The sequence below is a fragment of the Leiobunum rupestre genome, chromosome 4, assembly GCF_980474605.1.
Source record: "Leiobunum rupestre chromosome 4, qqLeiRupe1.1.hap1, whole genome shotgun sequence".
Taxonomy (NCBI): domain Eukaryota; kingdom Metazoa; phylum Arthropoda; class Arachnida; order Opiliones; family Sclerosomatidae; genus Leiobunum; species Leiobunum rupestre.
Window position 1 is genome coordinate 17,138,044 of NC_143387.1, and position 14,512 is coordinate 17,152,555.

Consider the following 14,512-nt stretch of genomic DNA (forward strand, 5'->3'; position numbering starts at 1 on the left):
ATAAGTTGGTTTTTAGTTGATATTAAGTTGGTTTACACATTTTAGTTGATATTAAGTTGGTTTCAAGTAGGCTCAAGTTACCAGCATATTTCAAGAAACTAGTTAAAGGGGTAATAAGTTGGTTTTAGGGTGGTTTTAAGTTGACTGGTAAATTCTTATTTTTTTAAGTTGGTAATTAGTTGGCTTTAAGTTGCCTCCATTAAGCAAAATCAGAGTTGGTTTTAAGTTGGCTTTAAGTTGCCTCCATTAAGCGAAATCGGAGTTGGTTTTTAAGTAGGTTTTAAGTAAGTATTTAGTTGGTATTTGTCTCAAATACCAACTAAATACCGACTTAAAACCAAGTTTAGGTAGTTTTTAGACAACTTATTTTTTGGTAAGGGTATGATCTTACCTTTTCTCCTAATATCTAATGGCTTTTGCTGTTTATTCTCATCAATTTTGACGATTTTTTGTTCAATAGGCAAACCATGACAGTCCCAGCCAGGTTTGTAATAAACTTTGCGCCCACTGATAACATGGAACCGATTTATAATATCTTTCAGAATCTAAGAACATAATATATAGAATTTATACATATTACATGTATATCTAAATCATTTAAGTGACCAAGCTGATCAAAATATAGGTATTAAAACAAGCATACTGGTATTAATACCAATTTAAAATTTGAGTAAAATATCCCCAAACTGTTTTCAATCACTTATCAGTACTTTTAAAAAAAGTGAGAAACTATGGTAAATTAGCGACTAAACATTGAATTTGTTACTAAACTGTTACAACACTGAAATTAATTGTTACAGATAAACCAAAAAAGGTTGCGCTAGTAATACAAGTAATGTATAACCCTACCTACTTTCATGATGCATGATGTAGCTAGTCATGTCCTAAATCTATAACCAATTCCCAGGTTATGAAACAGTGTAAAGCATTTTGTAATGCTAAATTTATAATCACCTAAGTAAAGTAAAAACTACAGGCTTGAACGCGACTACGGAGAGATATCAGTTACTGGTTGTATTGAGGTTGTGAAGTGGCTTAACATATACATCAATAGAATGCAAGCTGTTATAGACTGTAATTTTTGATCTAAGTGGATACAAAGTGCATAATGTTGGAATGATGTGTGTATAGGAAATGTATAAAATTTTCCGCCCTAATACCACTATTTAATTAGTCGAACAAGCTAGGTCTACTAGTCAATTAGAAGCATGAAAAATGATGGCTGCTAGTTAGTAATCAAATAACAGCTAAATAATATTTCCACGTGGTATCTTGATGATTTTCCACAATTAAATATGGTCTATATACAAATACCCAAGCAATTAGACCAATAACAAATTACTTTATTTATAGCATGTCCTAGATGAACCTTCCCATTGGCATAAGGCGGTCCATCATGAAGTACATACGGTGGATCTTTCCCATTTTCAAGTTGCCATGAGTAATGCGATTCAAAGTCTAAACTCTGTTACAAAAAAGGTCTCAATTAGTTATTAAAGGAAGCTTGTGTTTCATATATAAGACCAATAAATAAACACTTATGTTATGACCACAATATTTCATTTTCAAAGTATTTTAAATGCAAAAAATGTGTAACGGCTAAAACGTTTACCATTACTTAATGTTCTGAAATCATCAGCAACCTATTTTCTTATACTGCATTTTCCATATGCAACTCCAATTTAATTATAGTTTAGAAATTTTGTATGCTACAAGACTTTTGATGCTTTCCTATCCCCATCAAGAAGCTTCTTTTCCAAACAGTTGGCAGCATTGTGAAAATGCACAATAACTCTGGTTTTAATTAGTTCTGATTTGGCTTAAAAATATTTAAAAAATATAGAGAATATTTTATTTCCTATACCACTTATTTTTTGGTAAGAGAACCTATAGGAAGCAAAAACTGTCTAATACCACAAGCAAAATGATTGTATGTACTCCATAATTCATGGTACTTTAACAGAAAACTTCATAATTCCTGGATAAAATCCATTCAAAACGAATATCACTGAAGAAGATACTGGTTTTTATGTACAATTTTCATATAGATAATGAGAATGAGAAATACTCACATTGTTCATCTGCTCATCACGTTTGAGTAATCTCTCAGGTGGTAAATATTGGGGAAGTGACGATTTTGGCAAATGTATAGTCGATGAGAATGATGATTTTTTTCGTAGAACAATTTTGTAAAATGAATACATATTATTGTTCGCAAGTTGTCTTTTATATAGTCTAGCTATAGCATTACCCTCCGTGTACTTCAGTGCCTGACTGCATAGGATTTTCAAGTAAAAAAATTCTGTATTTAACAGTTCAGTCTGAAAATAATTTTTACAAAGAATAAAAGTACAATCTCAGGCTAAGCTGACATATAGGCTAACCATAGACAGACATAAGCCAAATTTCTAAAGAATTTTTTACTTTGAGAAAATTTTAATTAAAAAAACAATTGGTTTGAATATTATAGAGTTAAGAGATAAAAGGCCCATTTGCAGTGCCCCCGCCAGCAGTAGGCACAAGTAGGCACGTTCCTATGTTCAAAAATTTTAGGCCTATTTTAGGGCCCTCTAAAAGTTTAAAAAAATTGCCTCTGGGGCCTCCAAATGTGATTTTTAAATTTTATTTATTTTTAAAAATTGGTCATCTAGCCCCGTAAAAAAAGAACTCCCATTCAATTCCAATTTCCAAGAGTCCTAAATGGCCCTAACAAAACGTTTCCTTTTGAACCACCTATACTCGAAATCAATATTACTTGAGTACACAAACAAAGGCAGCGAACTCTGTGGTTTCTGCTTTTGGTAGTGTACTCTGTTAACATTGATATAGAGTATACGACAAAAGACTGGCCCGGGACGGGGAAGTCCGTCGTACAAGGAAAGCAGCAAAAAAAAACCACCTGTTCGCCTCAGTGATAACTTAGCTCCAACCAACACAATAAACATAAGCTTAGTTTCTAGGAATTCTACAAAAGGGCGCATAAAGTGAGAAACTGGATTTCTTTAATACGACTTAAACCGTTGCAACGCTTAAACGAAGGGAAATCCCAGCGGAGAAGATGTCTAAGCGTAAAGCATCGTACCAGTCACTACTTTGAATAGAGAGCGTCATGGGGATTAGGGTTTTTTCTTTTTTACTCCTTGTCCCTTTTGCGAAATCACGTGATATCAGTGACCACTGATCGTAGAGAAAGGACCTAGACCTTCGGTGGTCGGACTTGTCCCAGATAACGCGCGTTTCTTCATTTCATTTTCTGCTCCTGAGCAAACAGGTAGTTCTCAATTTCGATTATCTCCCAGTCAAATTTTTTCTAAGTCTCTTCCGAGACTAACTTTGCCAATACAGCCTTTTTAAAGGCTATTTAGCTGTTTAAAGCTAATTTTTAAACAACCTTTTTCAAAGCTAATTCGCTATTCTAGCTAAATTATTCACAAAGCCTTTTTCAAGGCTAATTAGCTATTCTAGAAAAAATATTCAAACCGCTTTTTTCAGGGCTTTGATATAGCTGGTATTATTAATAAGTCTGTTTGAAGACTACATAGCTTTAACTAAGCTTTATTTTCTTAAACCTTTTTAAGGTTATTTCGCTATTAGTATATAATAGTAGCATTTTCAAATAGGAGTACCAGAAAATTTTTATCTGGTTCCCAAAAATGAGAAAAATGGAAAAGGGAAGATAGTTTCATTAGTAATCAGAAAGGGGCAATGGCACGTTTTCTTAAATCGTCGGCGCAAAGCCATAACTATAGTTCTGAGAAAAACCTAGTCAAAGAATTGGGAAAGGGTTTAGAATCCTTGGAGACTGATAACAGTCACTGTTTTAGTAATACTGCTGAAGTTCTTCCAAACGTCAGTACTGATATGGAAATGGAACTGACTCATGAAGGAGAAATTGCACAAGTAATTGCAAACCCCAACTCTAGCCATGCACAAAATACATCAAACAACGTGTCCAATTCAAAATAAATGGGCTTACACGCGTTGAATAACTTGGATATTAGTCTAGATAAAGATTGCCTTCCAGTTCAGCCTAAACTAAATCCTTTTCCTAAAAGATTAATTGGCGGTAAAAATTGAGGTTTCAATTCTTCTTGGTATGACAAATATCAAATGATTGAATATTCAGTTGCAAAGGATGCAGTGTATTGTTTTTGTTGCCGTCATTTTTTAGGCAGTAGAAACACTGCATTTCTAAAGGGATTTTCGGATTGGAAAAACATGGGGACACAATTCGAAGAACACTTCACTTCCAACAAATCTTCTCACCAACTAGCCTACAAAATGTACTTAGACTACATGGAATCCAAATCCCGTGAATCAATAGTTTGCCAGGTTAACGACCACCATAGACTAGACGTTATTAGAAACAGAGAGGTCCTATCTACACACGTGGAAGTTATTATTTTATGTGCCCAACAAGATTTAGCACTTCAGGGGAACACTTACAAATCCGCCGACAATATTGGGAATAGGGGAAACTTTATTGCAATATTAGATATTTAAAAAAAAATGTCATGATTTAAAAGCAAGTTTAGTGAGAAAAATTATTGTTCAAGAGGTCAACTACTATAGGGTAGTTTGGGCGCTTGCCCAACGTGTTTAGCTCCGGGGGTCCGAATTAAAACGTAATAATTAAATTACTTTGAAATTTAAAATTGTCAAAATTATTTTAAGCACTAAACAAGAGGCAGTTTTACACATCAATATTAATTTAACACGTTAAAACACAACAATTAAACAGTTCAGCTTGAAATAGCGCGAAACTAGACAATGGCCACTGTAGTCTTCCCCCTTAACAATGGGGGAGACAAGCCTAAATAAGTAGTTGATGAATTTGGGTAAAGAGGTAATCGTAGGGTGGAATTCTTCGATTAAAAGTAAAGTTGGTAATATTTATTTGTAAATAATATACTTAATAATAAAAAATTTATTAATTTAATAATGATAAAATTTTTATTGATTTAATAATAATAACATTTTTATTAATTTAATAATGATAACATTTTTATTAATTTAATAATAATAAAATTTTTATTAATTTAATAATAATAAAAATTTTATTGATTTATTAATAATAAAATTTTTAAATAATTATATACAATTTGGCTAGTTAAAGAACAACAAAAATTACAAAGGACTTTTTTATGGGGGCCTCTTAATAACGCAGTGCCTACTCGCGAAAAAATCCTGGCGGGGCTACTGCCCATTTGCTACATAGCCATTCAATTCGAGACAACAAATCTTCTTTGATTGATTCTGGAATTTTCAAGGGATCTGTTCGCTAATCTTGTGGTTGCCAAAGGAAAGTCAAGACAGCCAGCAGGTCCCATATTATCAATCTTATCAAATATCTAAAAATAGACGTTGTCGGAGCAAAAGTTTTTCGGCAACATTTGATAAACAATATGCTTTTCAAAAGTAGTAAATAAAGAAAAATACATTATTTCTAGTTTTTAACAAGCTCATTTAAAGCTTTTTGCAAATTTTTGGTACTATATACACTTAATAACTTTGCAATATCTTTCACCAGAATCGCGAGAAATTAAAAGCCTAAATTATATCCATTAGTAATAATAAAGTTTGGCAGTTATTGTGGGAGATTTTTCATCATTACCTGATAAATCCCCATAGGTGTATGAAAATTGACCTAATTTCTTCAAACTTTTAACAAGATATAATCTTCATAACCAAGTCATTACTTTTGGCTCATGCCATTTTGAGGAATTGAACTTGTTGAATTTGGATATTAGAGATTTATTGACATCGTTAACAGGTGATGAATAGAATTCCATACACTTATGCCACCACTCAACGTTGTTGTAATGCATTTCGACTCCGCTTAACACATTACCTGGTTGCAGAGGCTGGCCTTTTTAGTTTTTTAACTTCAGTTTTCTCTCTATTCGAGCGACGTCAAATGTATCAGTTCTTCAATGTTGTGGGTCAATTACTCTCAAACTAAGTAGGCAAATATTTGAATGTTATTTATACGATTCTCATTTTCAGGTTTTCGGTAACAAAATATAAAAGTATCTAATGACCTAATGAAATCATCATGTGTTTAATTATCAACAGGTTGGTAAATACTTATAAATGAGGTATTATAAACCTATATTGTAAAAACCCTATATAGATGATGAATTTAAACTATAAGCTAAAATATGATTTCACAAGAAGGTATTTTACTGAAAGGCGCTTATGGATTGACTTCATCATGAGGGGTCCCACACACTCTAGAAAAAAATGATTTTAGAAAACTTGAAATTAACTGGAAAATCCCTAAATTTAAGTGAAAATCAGTTCCAAAATCTTGAAGTCAGCCTAAAAAACCAGAAATAAACGCGAAAATTGTGCTCTGAAATGTCAAAATCGGTTTCTGATATAGCATTGAGATTCAAAATCTCATACTTTATATTTTAAAATGTGGAACCGCTCGCTTAGAAAGGGCTTGCAAAATTGGCATACTTATACTAAAGACTTATGATTAAACTTAATAAAGCCCCTCTAGTGGCAGATATGGTGAATAATATTAGAATGTCTTACAGATTGCCAATTGCTTTTAATCTTGTATTTAAACCTGTAGAGTGTTGTCGTCTGATACGATTTTGAAAGCTTGTAACGTCACAGCTGTATTGTTAATAGTGCGCCATGACAGTTACCGTTTTTTATCAATAGGCAAATTACAATGGTGACGTTGCAAGGTTTCAGACGACAACACTCTATATAGAAAAATACTATGATAATGATATAAATATTAACACAGCAACCAATAATTGACAATATTAAATATGCTTAAGTATTGTTAATGGCACCAGATCACTGAATACTTTAAAATGAGATATTACCAACTTAAGATTATTGAATTTATACAGGATGTAATGCTGCCTAGAGGCAGATTTGGCCAAATTAGTACCAATATGGTATGCAAAAAATGCAGAAAATGTTACGGTCTGACCACCCACTTTAGATATACATCACACTTCACATTATGGGATTGGTGCAAACATCATAACTTATACTTCTGGACTTTCTCATTTTGGCACCATGCAGATTCATGATCATTGCTCCCAGACTCAGTCAAAAACTCATCTTTAAACTGACAGTTCATCTCACTGTCTCCTGAATATTTTACTGATAAATGTTTTGTAAAAACATATCAAATGAGAAAATCCCTCCCCTATCTAGGTACTGTTGAAAAATACATTAGACAAACATCATAAGCTATATCAAAAGTCAAAATTTTAATCGGAGATTCCAACAGTAGACCAGTAGCACCCTTTTGGGGCTCATCAGTACTGTGTACGAACTCTGGTTTTTCTTGGATGTCTGCCGACATCAGAAAATACATAAGCCTATCAAGGCCCCCTAAGTTTTGATTGGGCATAAGGGTCCATGTATTCAGCACTAGAAAGGTGTGTGAGAAATCAAAATTAGGATCTACGCTACCTGGTGGAGAAAAAGAGCCAATCCTCCCAATCGTCCTCATCCCTACCACCTATATTACCACCCTCTACGAAGCAGTTTCTAGTAGCATGAATTGGGGGATTTGAGCATAAGTCTCAGTTTTTCACCACCAAAGTGGATTCATGTAGCCAGTTTGGCCAATCAGTAGCCTAACTTTAAAATCCCATGTTCTCAAACTTGGGGGGGGGGGGCTTGATAGACTTATACATACAGGGTGCTCGGGATGTATATTAGTATAAACTAGTTTTATTTATGCTACACCAAGATGAATATATTTCAACACTTTTTTAACACGTTGTAATGAACCAAATTTAGTTACAATGAAAATTACACACAAATACTTGCACGAGATGGTTTTCCTGGTTCCATTAACTAACACGTCATTTCGATTTTAAAACTACGTCTATCAAATCAAATCAAGAAACAAACAAACCCTAAGAGGATAAATTTAATAGCCCTGACACCAATTTTGTTGGCTGCCCTTATTCATACAGTTTGTACATCATGGAGTGGAAAAACAACCTCTTGCTTCGTGGCAGCCAAGGAATTCTCCAGCGTCTTTAATCGTGTTGTGCTTAAACTAACTTTTGTGGAGTGTGTTTGTTACTCTTAAGTCAAATAACATTGGTCTAGCCTTTAATATTAAAAATGGAGCTTGGTGTTCATAAATAATAGTCTTAATTAACTTTTAAAATGCCAATTAAGAGATAATGGGGAAAAGTGGCAACTTTCCCATTACATGAGCCAAGAATGCATTTGTTTATACTTGGGATAATGAATATCTTGAGATGATCATCAGGCACTGTGGCCTAGGTTTCCCCATCCAGAGATGGGGAAAAGAAAAATGGAGCTAGCCTCATTTTACACATCAACCATGTGTTTCAATTTCCTTTGAAGTAAGTTTTATGGAGCCATGGGATATCAGATCAATTTGATTAGTCTCAAGGGGTCAGGGGAAGAGCAAACTGGCAGAATGTAAGATGGATTGGGAGAAACACTGAAGATCGTCTCAACATATTCTTACAGTATCGTCTTTCGTTAAATAATTATTTTATTTCAGAAGTCCAGCTTCACATCCAAGTTTCATAAATAATAACTTTTATTACCGCCACATAATACTAAAAACTCTATTCATTTTACGTCGGAATTTTCATGATTACCTAAAAATATTTAGTACCAAAATAGTCTTAGTCGATAAGTCAAAATAACGGTCAAAAACGCCGCCGATCAATTTACTAAAATATTTTCGGCGGCGTAATCGTCGGTCATTTTCGGTCAATGGCCAACTCTCTCAAATGTTTTCGTTTACAAAACGAAAATTTTGCGGCGTAGCTATCGAGTATTCTTGGAGTCAGACATTAACCGTTAAAACGGCCAACTTTGATCACGCGCTGTTCGTGCTACAGCGGCCAACACATTCGTCGAAATTAGCCTTTTCAGGGGCGTGATTCTACTCTTATCGTTAGCTACTTAACGAAAATAATTTTTCGTTAGCTAATATAATTTCAATGGAGCCAACGAAAATTTTCTTTCGTTAACTCCTAACGATAAGAGTAGAATCAAGCCCCTGTTTACCTAGAGTTACGTAGTGGCAAATGCAAGAAGCTCATGAACTGCTGGATTTTCGTCTGCTTAGCAGACGAAAATCCATTAGTTTATGATTATTGCTTAACATCGAAAGGCTTAATAATCTTACGGAATCATGAAGGGTTAATTTATCTATCTGAGAGTGTTGTTAATATTCTTCAAATAAAGGGAAAATGAAGAAGAACAGTAGCGCCGCCAGGATTTTTCCCAAGGAGGCACCGATGAATTTAGAGGCCCCCTCTACGCAATAATTTCAATCGATAATTTCACGTTTTTTTCTTTAAACTAAACTCTCCGTTTTGAAAGAGTTCACCGTGTTTCTTATTGCAAAATTATGTGAAGCTAAAATTAAATTATTTTTTTCACTTGTCCCCCAGTTTAACCAAAATTTAGATATCCAATATCCCCAATTCCAATAATCCCTTATTTTAAATATTAAAGTCGTTTTACTCAATGAATGACCCTCTGCGATTAGAGCTCTTCCCAAATTCATCAACCACTAACATCGGATGTTCTTTTAAATGATTCGATAAATCTCGATTAATGGATAATGTGGCAAGGTTGGAAAGTCTATCCTCTCGCATTGTTGTCCGTAGACGCGTTTCAATTCTGTTCAAGGAACTGAAACTCCTTTCAGAAAACGTATTGGTCACGGGAATACACAGAACAACTTTATAGTACTTAACTAAGTCGGGAAAGCCACCTTCCATCGTCATTAGATAGTGATAACAGTCTATTTCGCTTTTCAAATTTTTCGATTTTATTAAATTTCTGGCTATTTTAATTTAATTGACCTTTCAATGAATCTAGGTGGAAATTAAAGCGAGTGTATATTTGGCAGTGGGCTAGGACGTCATTTTGTACGAGAAAGTTTTCCGAGTCGGGGTCAGACGCAGTTATTTCTTTAATTAGGCTATTATTTTCTAAAAATTGGTTTTCCATTTCTGATATAAATTTATCGATTATTTGGTAGTAAGTTGATCTCAACTGTTCATTTAAGGTCTTTGCTTCAGTGTCTCGGTTTCCTGTTGTAAACGTTACCACACTATGCTTTAGTCTTTGATTGGGAATTATTTTTCGTTTTCTTTAAGCTAAAGGTGCAGTGTTGCGATCGGGAACCGTGATAAAAACGGATTCTGCTAACTTAGAAGCTTCGTCCCATATTAAGTCGAATTTTTCGAGGTTCCTTACTAAGTTCCTCTAAGGTAGTTATGGTAGCTTTGCAAATAGCGATAGCTTCAGTTAGAACGACTCTCGAACTTTGTAAATATTCCGACAAGGAGTTGGTAATACCTAACATTTCATCTAAAGCCGTAATCAAAATTAAGTTAGTGAAGTTTTGTAATTGCAATATGTACCCTCGACACTCGGCAGCTTCTTCAGGCTTACCATTTTCTACCAAGTTCTCCAATGCTAATAGAACAGAATCAAATCTACTTCTGAAGTAATGAAGACCCTTTTTTTTTGCTCCACCACCTAGTGTCGCAGCTTTGCGGAATTTTAAGAACTATTTCGTAGCCCAGCTCTTTTTGAGAATTATCAAAACATTCACTCCCAATAACTGAATTGCTTTGGAAATTATAGATCGCTTGAACTAGTCCGAGTAATTCCCTAACCGCGACTATATTGGAGCAGCATTCAACCAAAACTAAATTTAAACGATGGGCATAGCAATGGACGTACGGACAATTTCCACCTACCGCCTTCTCTATTTGAACCCTCACCCCATCATAAGTCTGAGCAACGCAATTTTCAATTTTAAGTCCATTCTCCGTCAAAAGGGTAATTAAAGCCAAGCTGATGCTTTGAGAGTCGAACTTATGCAAATCTGCATGCTTCAAATCGCTCTACTACGCCAATTTCCTTTCTAGATACCTAGTGCAAACACTCAGCTGTTCTACTCCCGCATTATCTCTAGTCTCATTGGCAATTACGGATAAGAAACCACCTGATTCATTAACCTCATTTACCATCATTCACCTAACAAAATTCCCACTAAGGTTAATCAGCTCATTTTAGACAGTGCTATCAAAAGTGGATATAAAACAGAAAGTCTGGGAGGAAAAGGGTTCGTTAGCTTTCTCAGTGGTTTCCTTCAAAAATGAGAAGCTGTTTCCCCTATACAATGATTGAGCCAATCAGGAACGACTCTGTTACGTTTGGCCTATGTCTCATGACGTCACGGTCAGAGGAAATAGTTCAGATGGGCGATGCTAGCTAACCTAGCGGTAAAACCAAGAAGCATTCCTTGGTAAAATTCCCGAAGACGTTGTCACATTGGTTAATTTATTCCTTTTTCAAAAATTTTGGCTCAAGCTCGTAAGAAATATACACCAAAAGAGTTAGCTTTAAAGCCGAAAATTAAAGTTAGTCAGTGTAATTTATTTATAAAAGATTTGTATTCAATTGGTACTATACAAACCAGTGAAGATTTAAACCAAGGCTTAACTAAAATTCCAGTAGATAGGGATGTACAGACAAATTTTAGTATAGTAACATGGATTAAATAACCCTATAAGGTTATTTAATCAATGATAGTAATAACCAAGGTAATAATGCAGAATCGCAAACTGAGATTTTGGGTTCAATTGTATCTCAAGAAAAGGGGGATGAAATTAATTGTTTTACAACTAATAAACTTAAATTTGCTAAACGTAAATGTGAGCGAAATGAAGCTGCTAAGGAGACAAATTGTGATGAAGATTTGACACTGTTGAAGAAATAAGAACCCCGATTAAATTACTAACTTCAGTTGATAATGTCCCATGTCGCCTGTCGTGTATAATATTTTATATTGAAACTTTTCTCAATCACCGCTGGGACTTTTCGAATTATAGTTAAAAATGTTTCTTTAAATTTTAATCATTTTTCACAACTGAAGTAGTTTCTTTAATTGTTTTCCCTGGATTATTTCTACCAGATGAGAGGCGAAACTGATCCGATAACCATTTTTGTAACTGTTGACACATACGGCATTAGGGAATCATGTGCAATAAATAAACCTCCGTTGTTAATTCCCCTCAAAACTACAGGGATTTTATTGAAGTTTTTTGCCAAGCTATCCAATGTACTACATTGGAGAGTTCATTTGCATATATTGGGTCATAAATTATAACTGGGTCAATTCCTTCTTCATTAAGTACTAAATTGTATACCCAATTATTCCATGCGTACAGAAAGCCACTATCCTCCTCTTTCTTCAGAGTAATGCGAATGTAACAACTCGTGTTGAGAACACATATCTTCTAGTAGTTCTTTTAAAGTTCCATTGTTTTTTAAATTCGTTAAACACTTTAAGCCGCGCACCCCATTCAAACAAACATGTTTTTATCAATTATCTACCTAAGCCTTGCCAAACATGTGAATTTTCACAAAGAGCAAAGTTTGCTCTTTGTGAAAATTCACGCACCAAATCCAGCCCAAAGACTATATAATCAGGTGGATAAGGAACTGAAGAAGAACTATAATATATCAGCCGATTTACGCAGGTACATGCGAGTAAAGCGCCATTTGTAATGCTCCGCCAAAGGGGGTAGGCACAAACTAGGGGCATGCTTGGGGGATCCTCATTTTTGATGGAACAGGGCTACCGGGTCCTCCCAGACTTTCTGTTTTATATCCACTTTTGGTGCTATGTATGTATTTAGCATAATTTAGCATACTTTCGCACTTGGCTTTTAAGTCGGGACAATTTACCTTTCATAAATCTAAAATTTCTACGAAATTGCCTCTGTTCCCATTTTCAGCATCTGACCTATGTCCCCGAAGAGCGAGATCTTGTTGGGCGCCCAGTACTATTATCTGCACTTGAGCAGCTAAGACATCTCTATTTCTAGCAACGTCTGTTTTATGATGCTGATCAACCTGACATACTATTGAGCCTCGAGATTTCGATTCCAAATAGTCTGAATATTTTTATAAGACTGTTGGTGTAAAGATTTAGTCGAAGTAAAGTGTTCTTCGAACTTGTTGGCCATATTTTTCCAGTCCGAAACCCCTCAATAAATCCCGTATTTCTGCCACCTAAAAAATGCCGACAGCAAAAACAATAAACTTTAACGTTTGCTACAGAATATTCGAGCATTTGGTATTTGGTGTACCAAGAATTGAAGCCTCGGTTTTTACCACCCATTAGCTGGGTTTTGGGAAAAGACGCGAGGTTAGGTTGAACGGGCAGACAATCCTTATCTAAACTAATATCTAAAGCAATTAATCGTCTTACGTTTGAATTGTCTATCTTTGCACTCGAGGCTCTATTAGATGATTCAACCAAAATTTCCGATAACTACCTCCTTAGCCGGACTGACATCGACATTGGATAAAACTTCAACAATTTTTTTTTTACTGTTTTCAGTCTCTGTAAAACCTAGAGTCTCCCCTGAATTCAGTTTATTTATTTTAGCTGATGGTTGAAGAAATCGTTCCATTGCTGCTTTCTGACTACTAACTATGCTCGCTATCTCTTACATTTTTGGCGTTTTTGGGCCCCCGACATAAACTTTCGGGAACTCATTCTGGTTTTAGTTTTTAAAGTAAAAACTCCAGATATTACGTATTTTAAAAATGGTACCACTATAGTCTTAAAAAAAACTATTTTCAAGAATGGTACCACCCTCGGCACCACCAATAGTTTGGTTCAAAATATCTAGCTACTGAAAGCTTGATAAAAGCCAACTAACTATATAATCTTGCCCGAAATGTTTTTATTTAAAACAAGCGCAGTACGGCTTCTTTAAACTTCTAGGAGGTAGAAGTCGGCTCTTGCCAAAAGTATTTAAACAAAAAGGACACTAAATTAACAGACTGAGAAAGACTCGAAATGTATAGAACTGCTTTGAAGAAGCGCACAAAATGAAATGAAACTCTGGTAAAAATAATGTCTTCACCTCGTTAAGATAAGAGTGACCACCGGCCTATCGAACACGTGACCTAGTGGGCGAATCACAAACCCCCAAATTAGCTGGAGCTTTCCAGTTTTACCCCCATGGTGGAAGCCCACCCCTTCTAGGACGATATTGCGTTTATCAACAAACGACATTCTTGACAACACGGTAGCTCTCGGACGAACAGGTGTCAGGTGCGGGGGCCCCCCTTATCGATTTGCATCTTGTGGCGAGGGAGACATTTCGCTCTTTGAACTTGCCACGAGGTGGAGGGGAGCTAAGGTCCGAGGTCATTTGTACGTTTTACGATAACGTGTGCGGCTTATGGAAGCAGCTGTTTTTCCCCGAATTACAATGATCCCCCTTTACTCGGAATGTTAACAACGCTTAATCTACCCTTTTTAGTCTGCAGGAGGCCCCTAAGGGGGCATTTTTTCTAAAGTGGAAAGCAAAGATTACCGGCCGTTCATGAATAAAAAAACTTTTAGTCAACTAGTCATCTTTTTAATGAATTTTAGGCCCCAAGAAGGCACCTTTTTCGTAAATTGGTGGCCTAAAGTAGGCACCTTTTCTTAAAT

At 35.2% G+C, this 14,512-nt stretch overlaps 1 protein-coding gene across 4 annotated transcripts in view; it reads right to left on the reverse strand.

The window, feature by feature from the left end:
- Positions 1 to 8,643, reverse strand: part of IleRS-m (Isoleucyl-tRNA synthetase, mitochondrial) — a 60,548-nt gene extending 51,905 nt beyond the window's left edge. Inside the window, exons 1-5 of one of the 4 annotated variants that reach the window (XM_090171255.1) lie at positions 8,231 to 8,554; positions 5,852 to 5,958; positions 2,073 to 2,321; positions 1,343 to 1,465; positions 392 to 545 (exon numbers count right to left, since the gene is read on the reverse strand). In XM_090171255.1, the coding sequence (XP_090027381.1) occupies positions 392 to 545; positions 1,343 to 1,465; positions 2,073 to 2,204 (409 nt within the window). In that variant the 5' untranslated portion in view covers positions 2,205 to 2,321; positions 5,852 to 5,958; positions 8,231 to 8,554. Of the gene's footprint in view, positions 1 to 391; positions 546 to 1,342; positions 1,466 to 2,072; positions 2,322 to 5,851; positions 5,959 to 7,897; positions 8,555 to 8,624 lie in introns of those variants that run through there. The other 3 variants (XM_090171253.1, XM_090171256.1, XM_090171254.1) reach the window with 3 other exon arrangements.
- Positions 8,644 to 14,512: the final 5,869 nt, after the last annotated feature.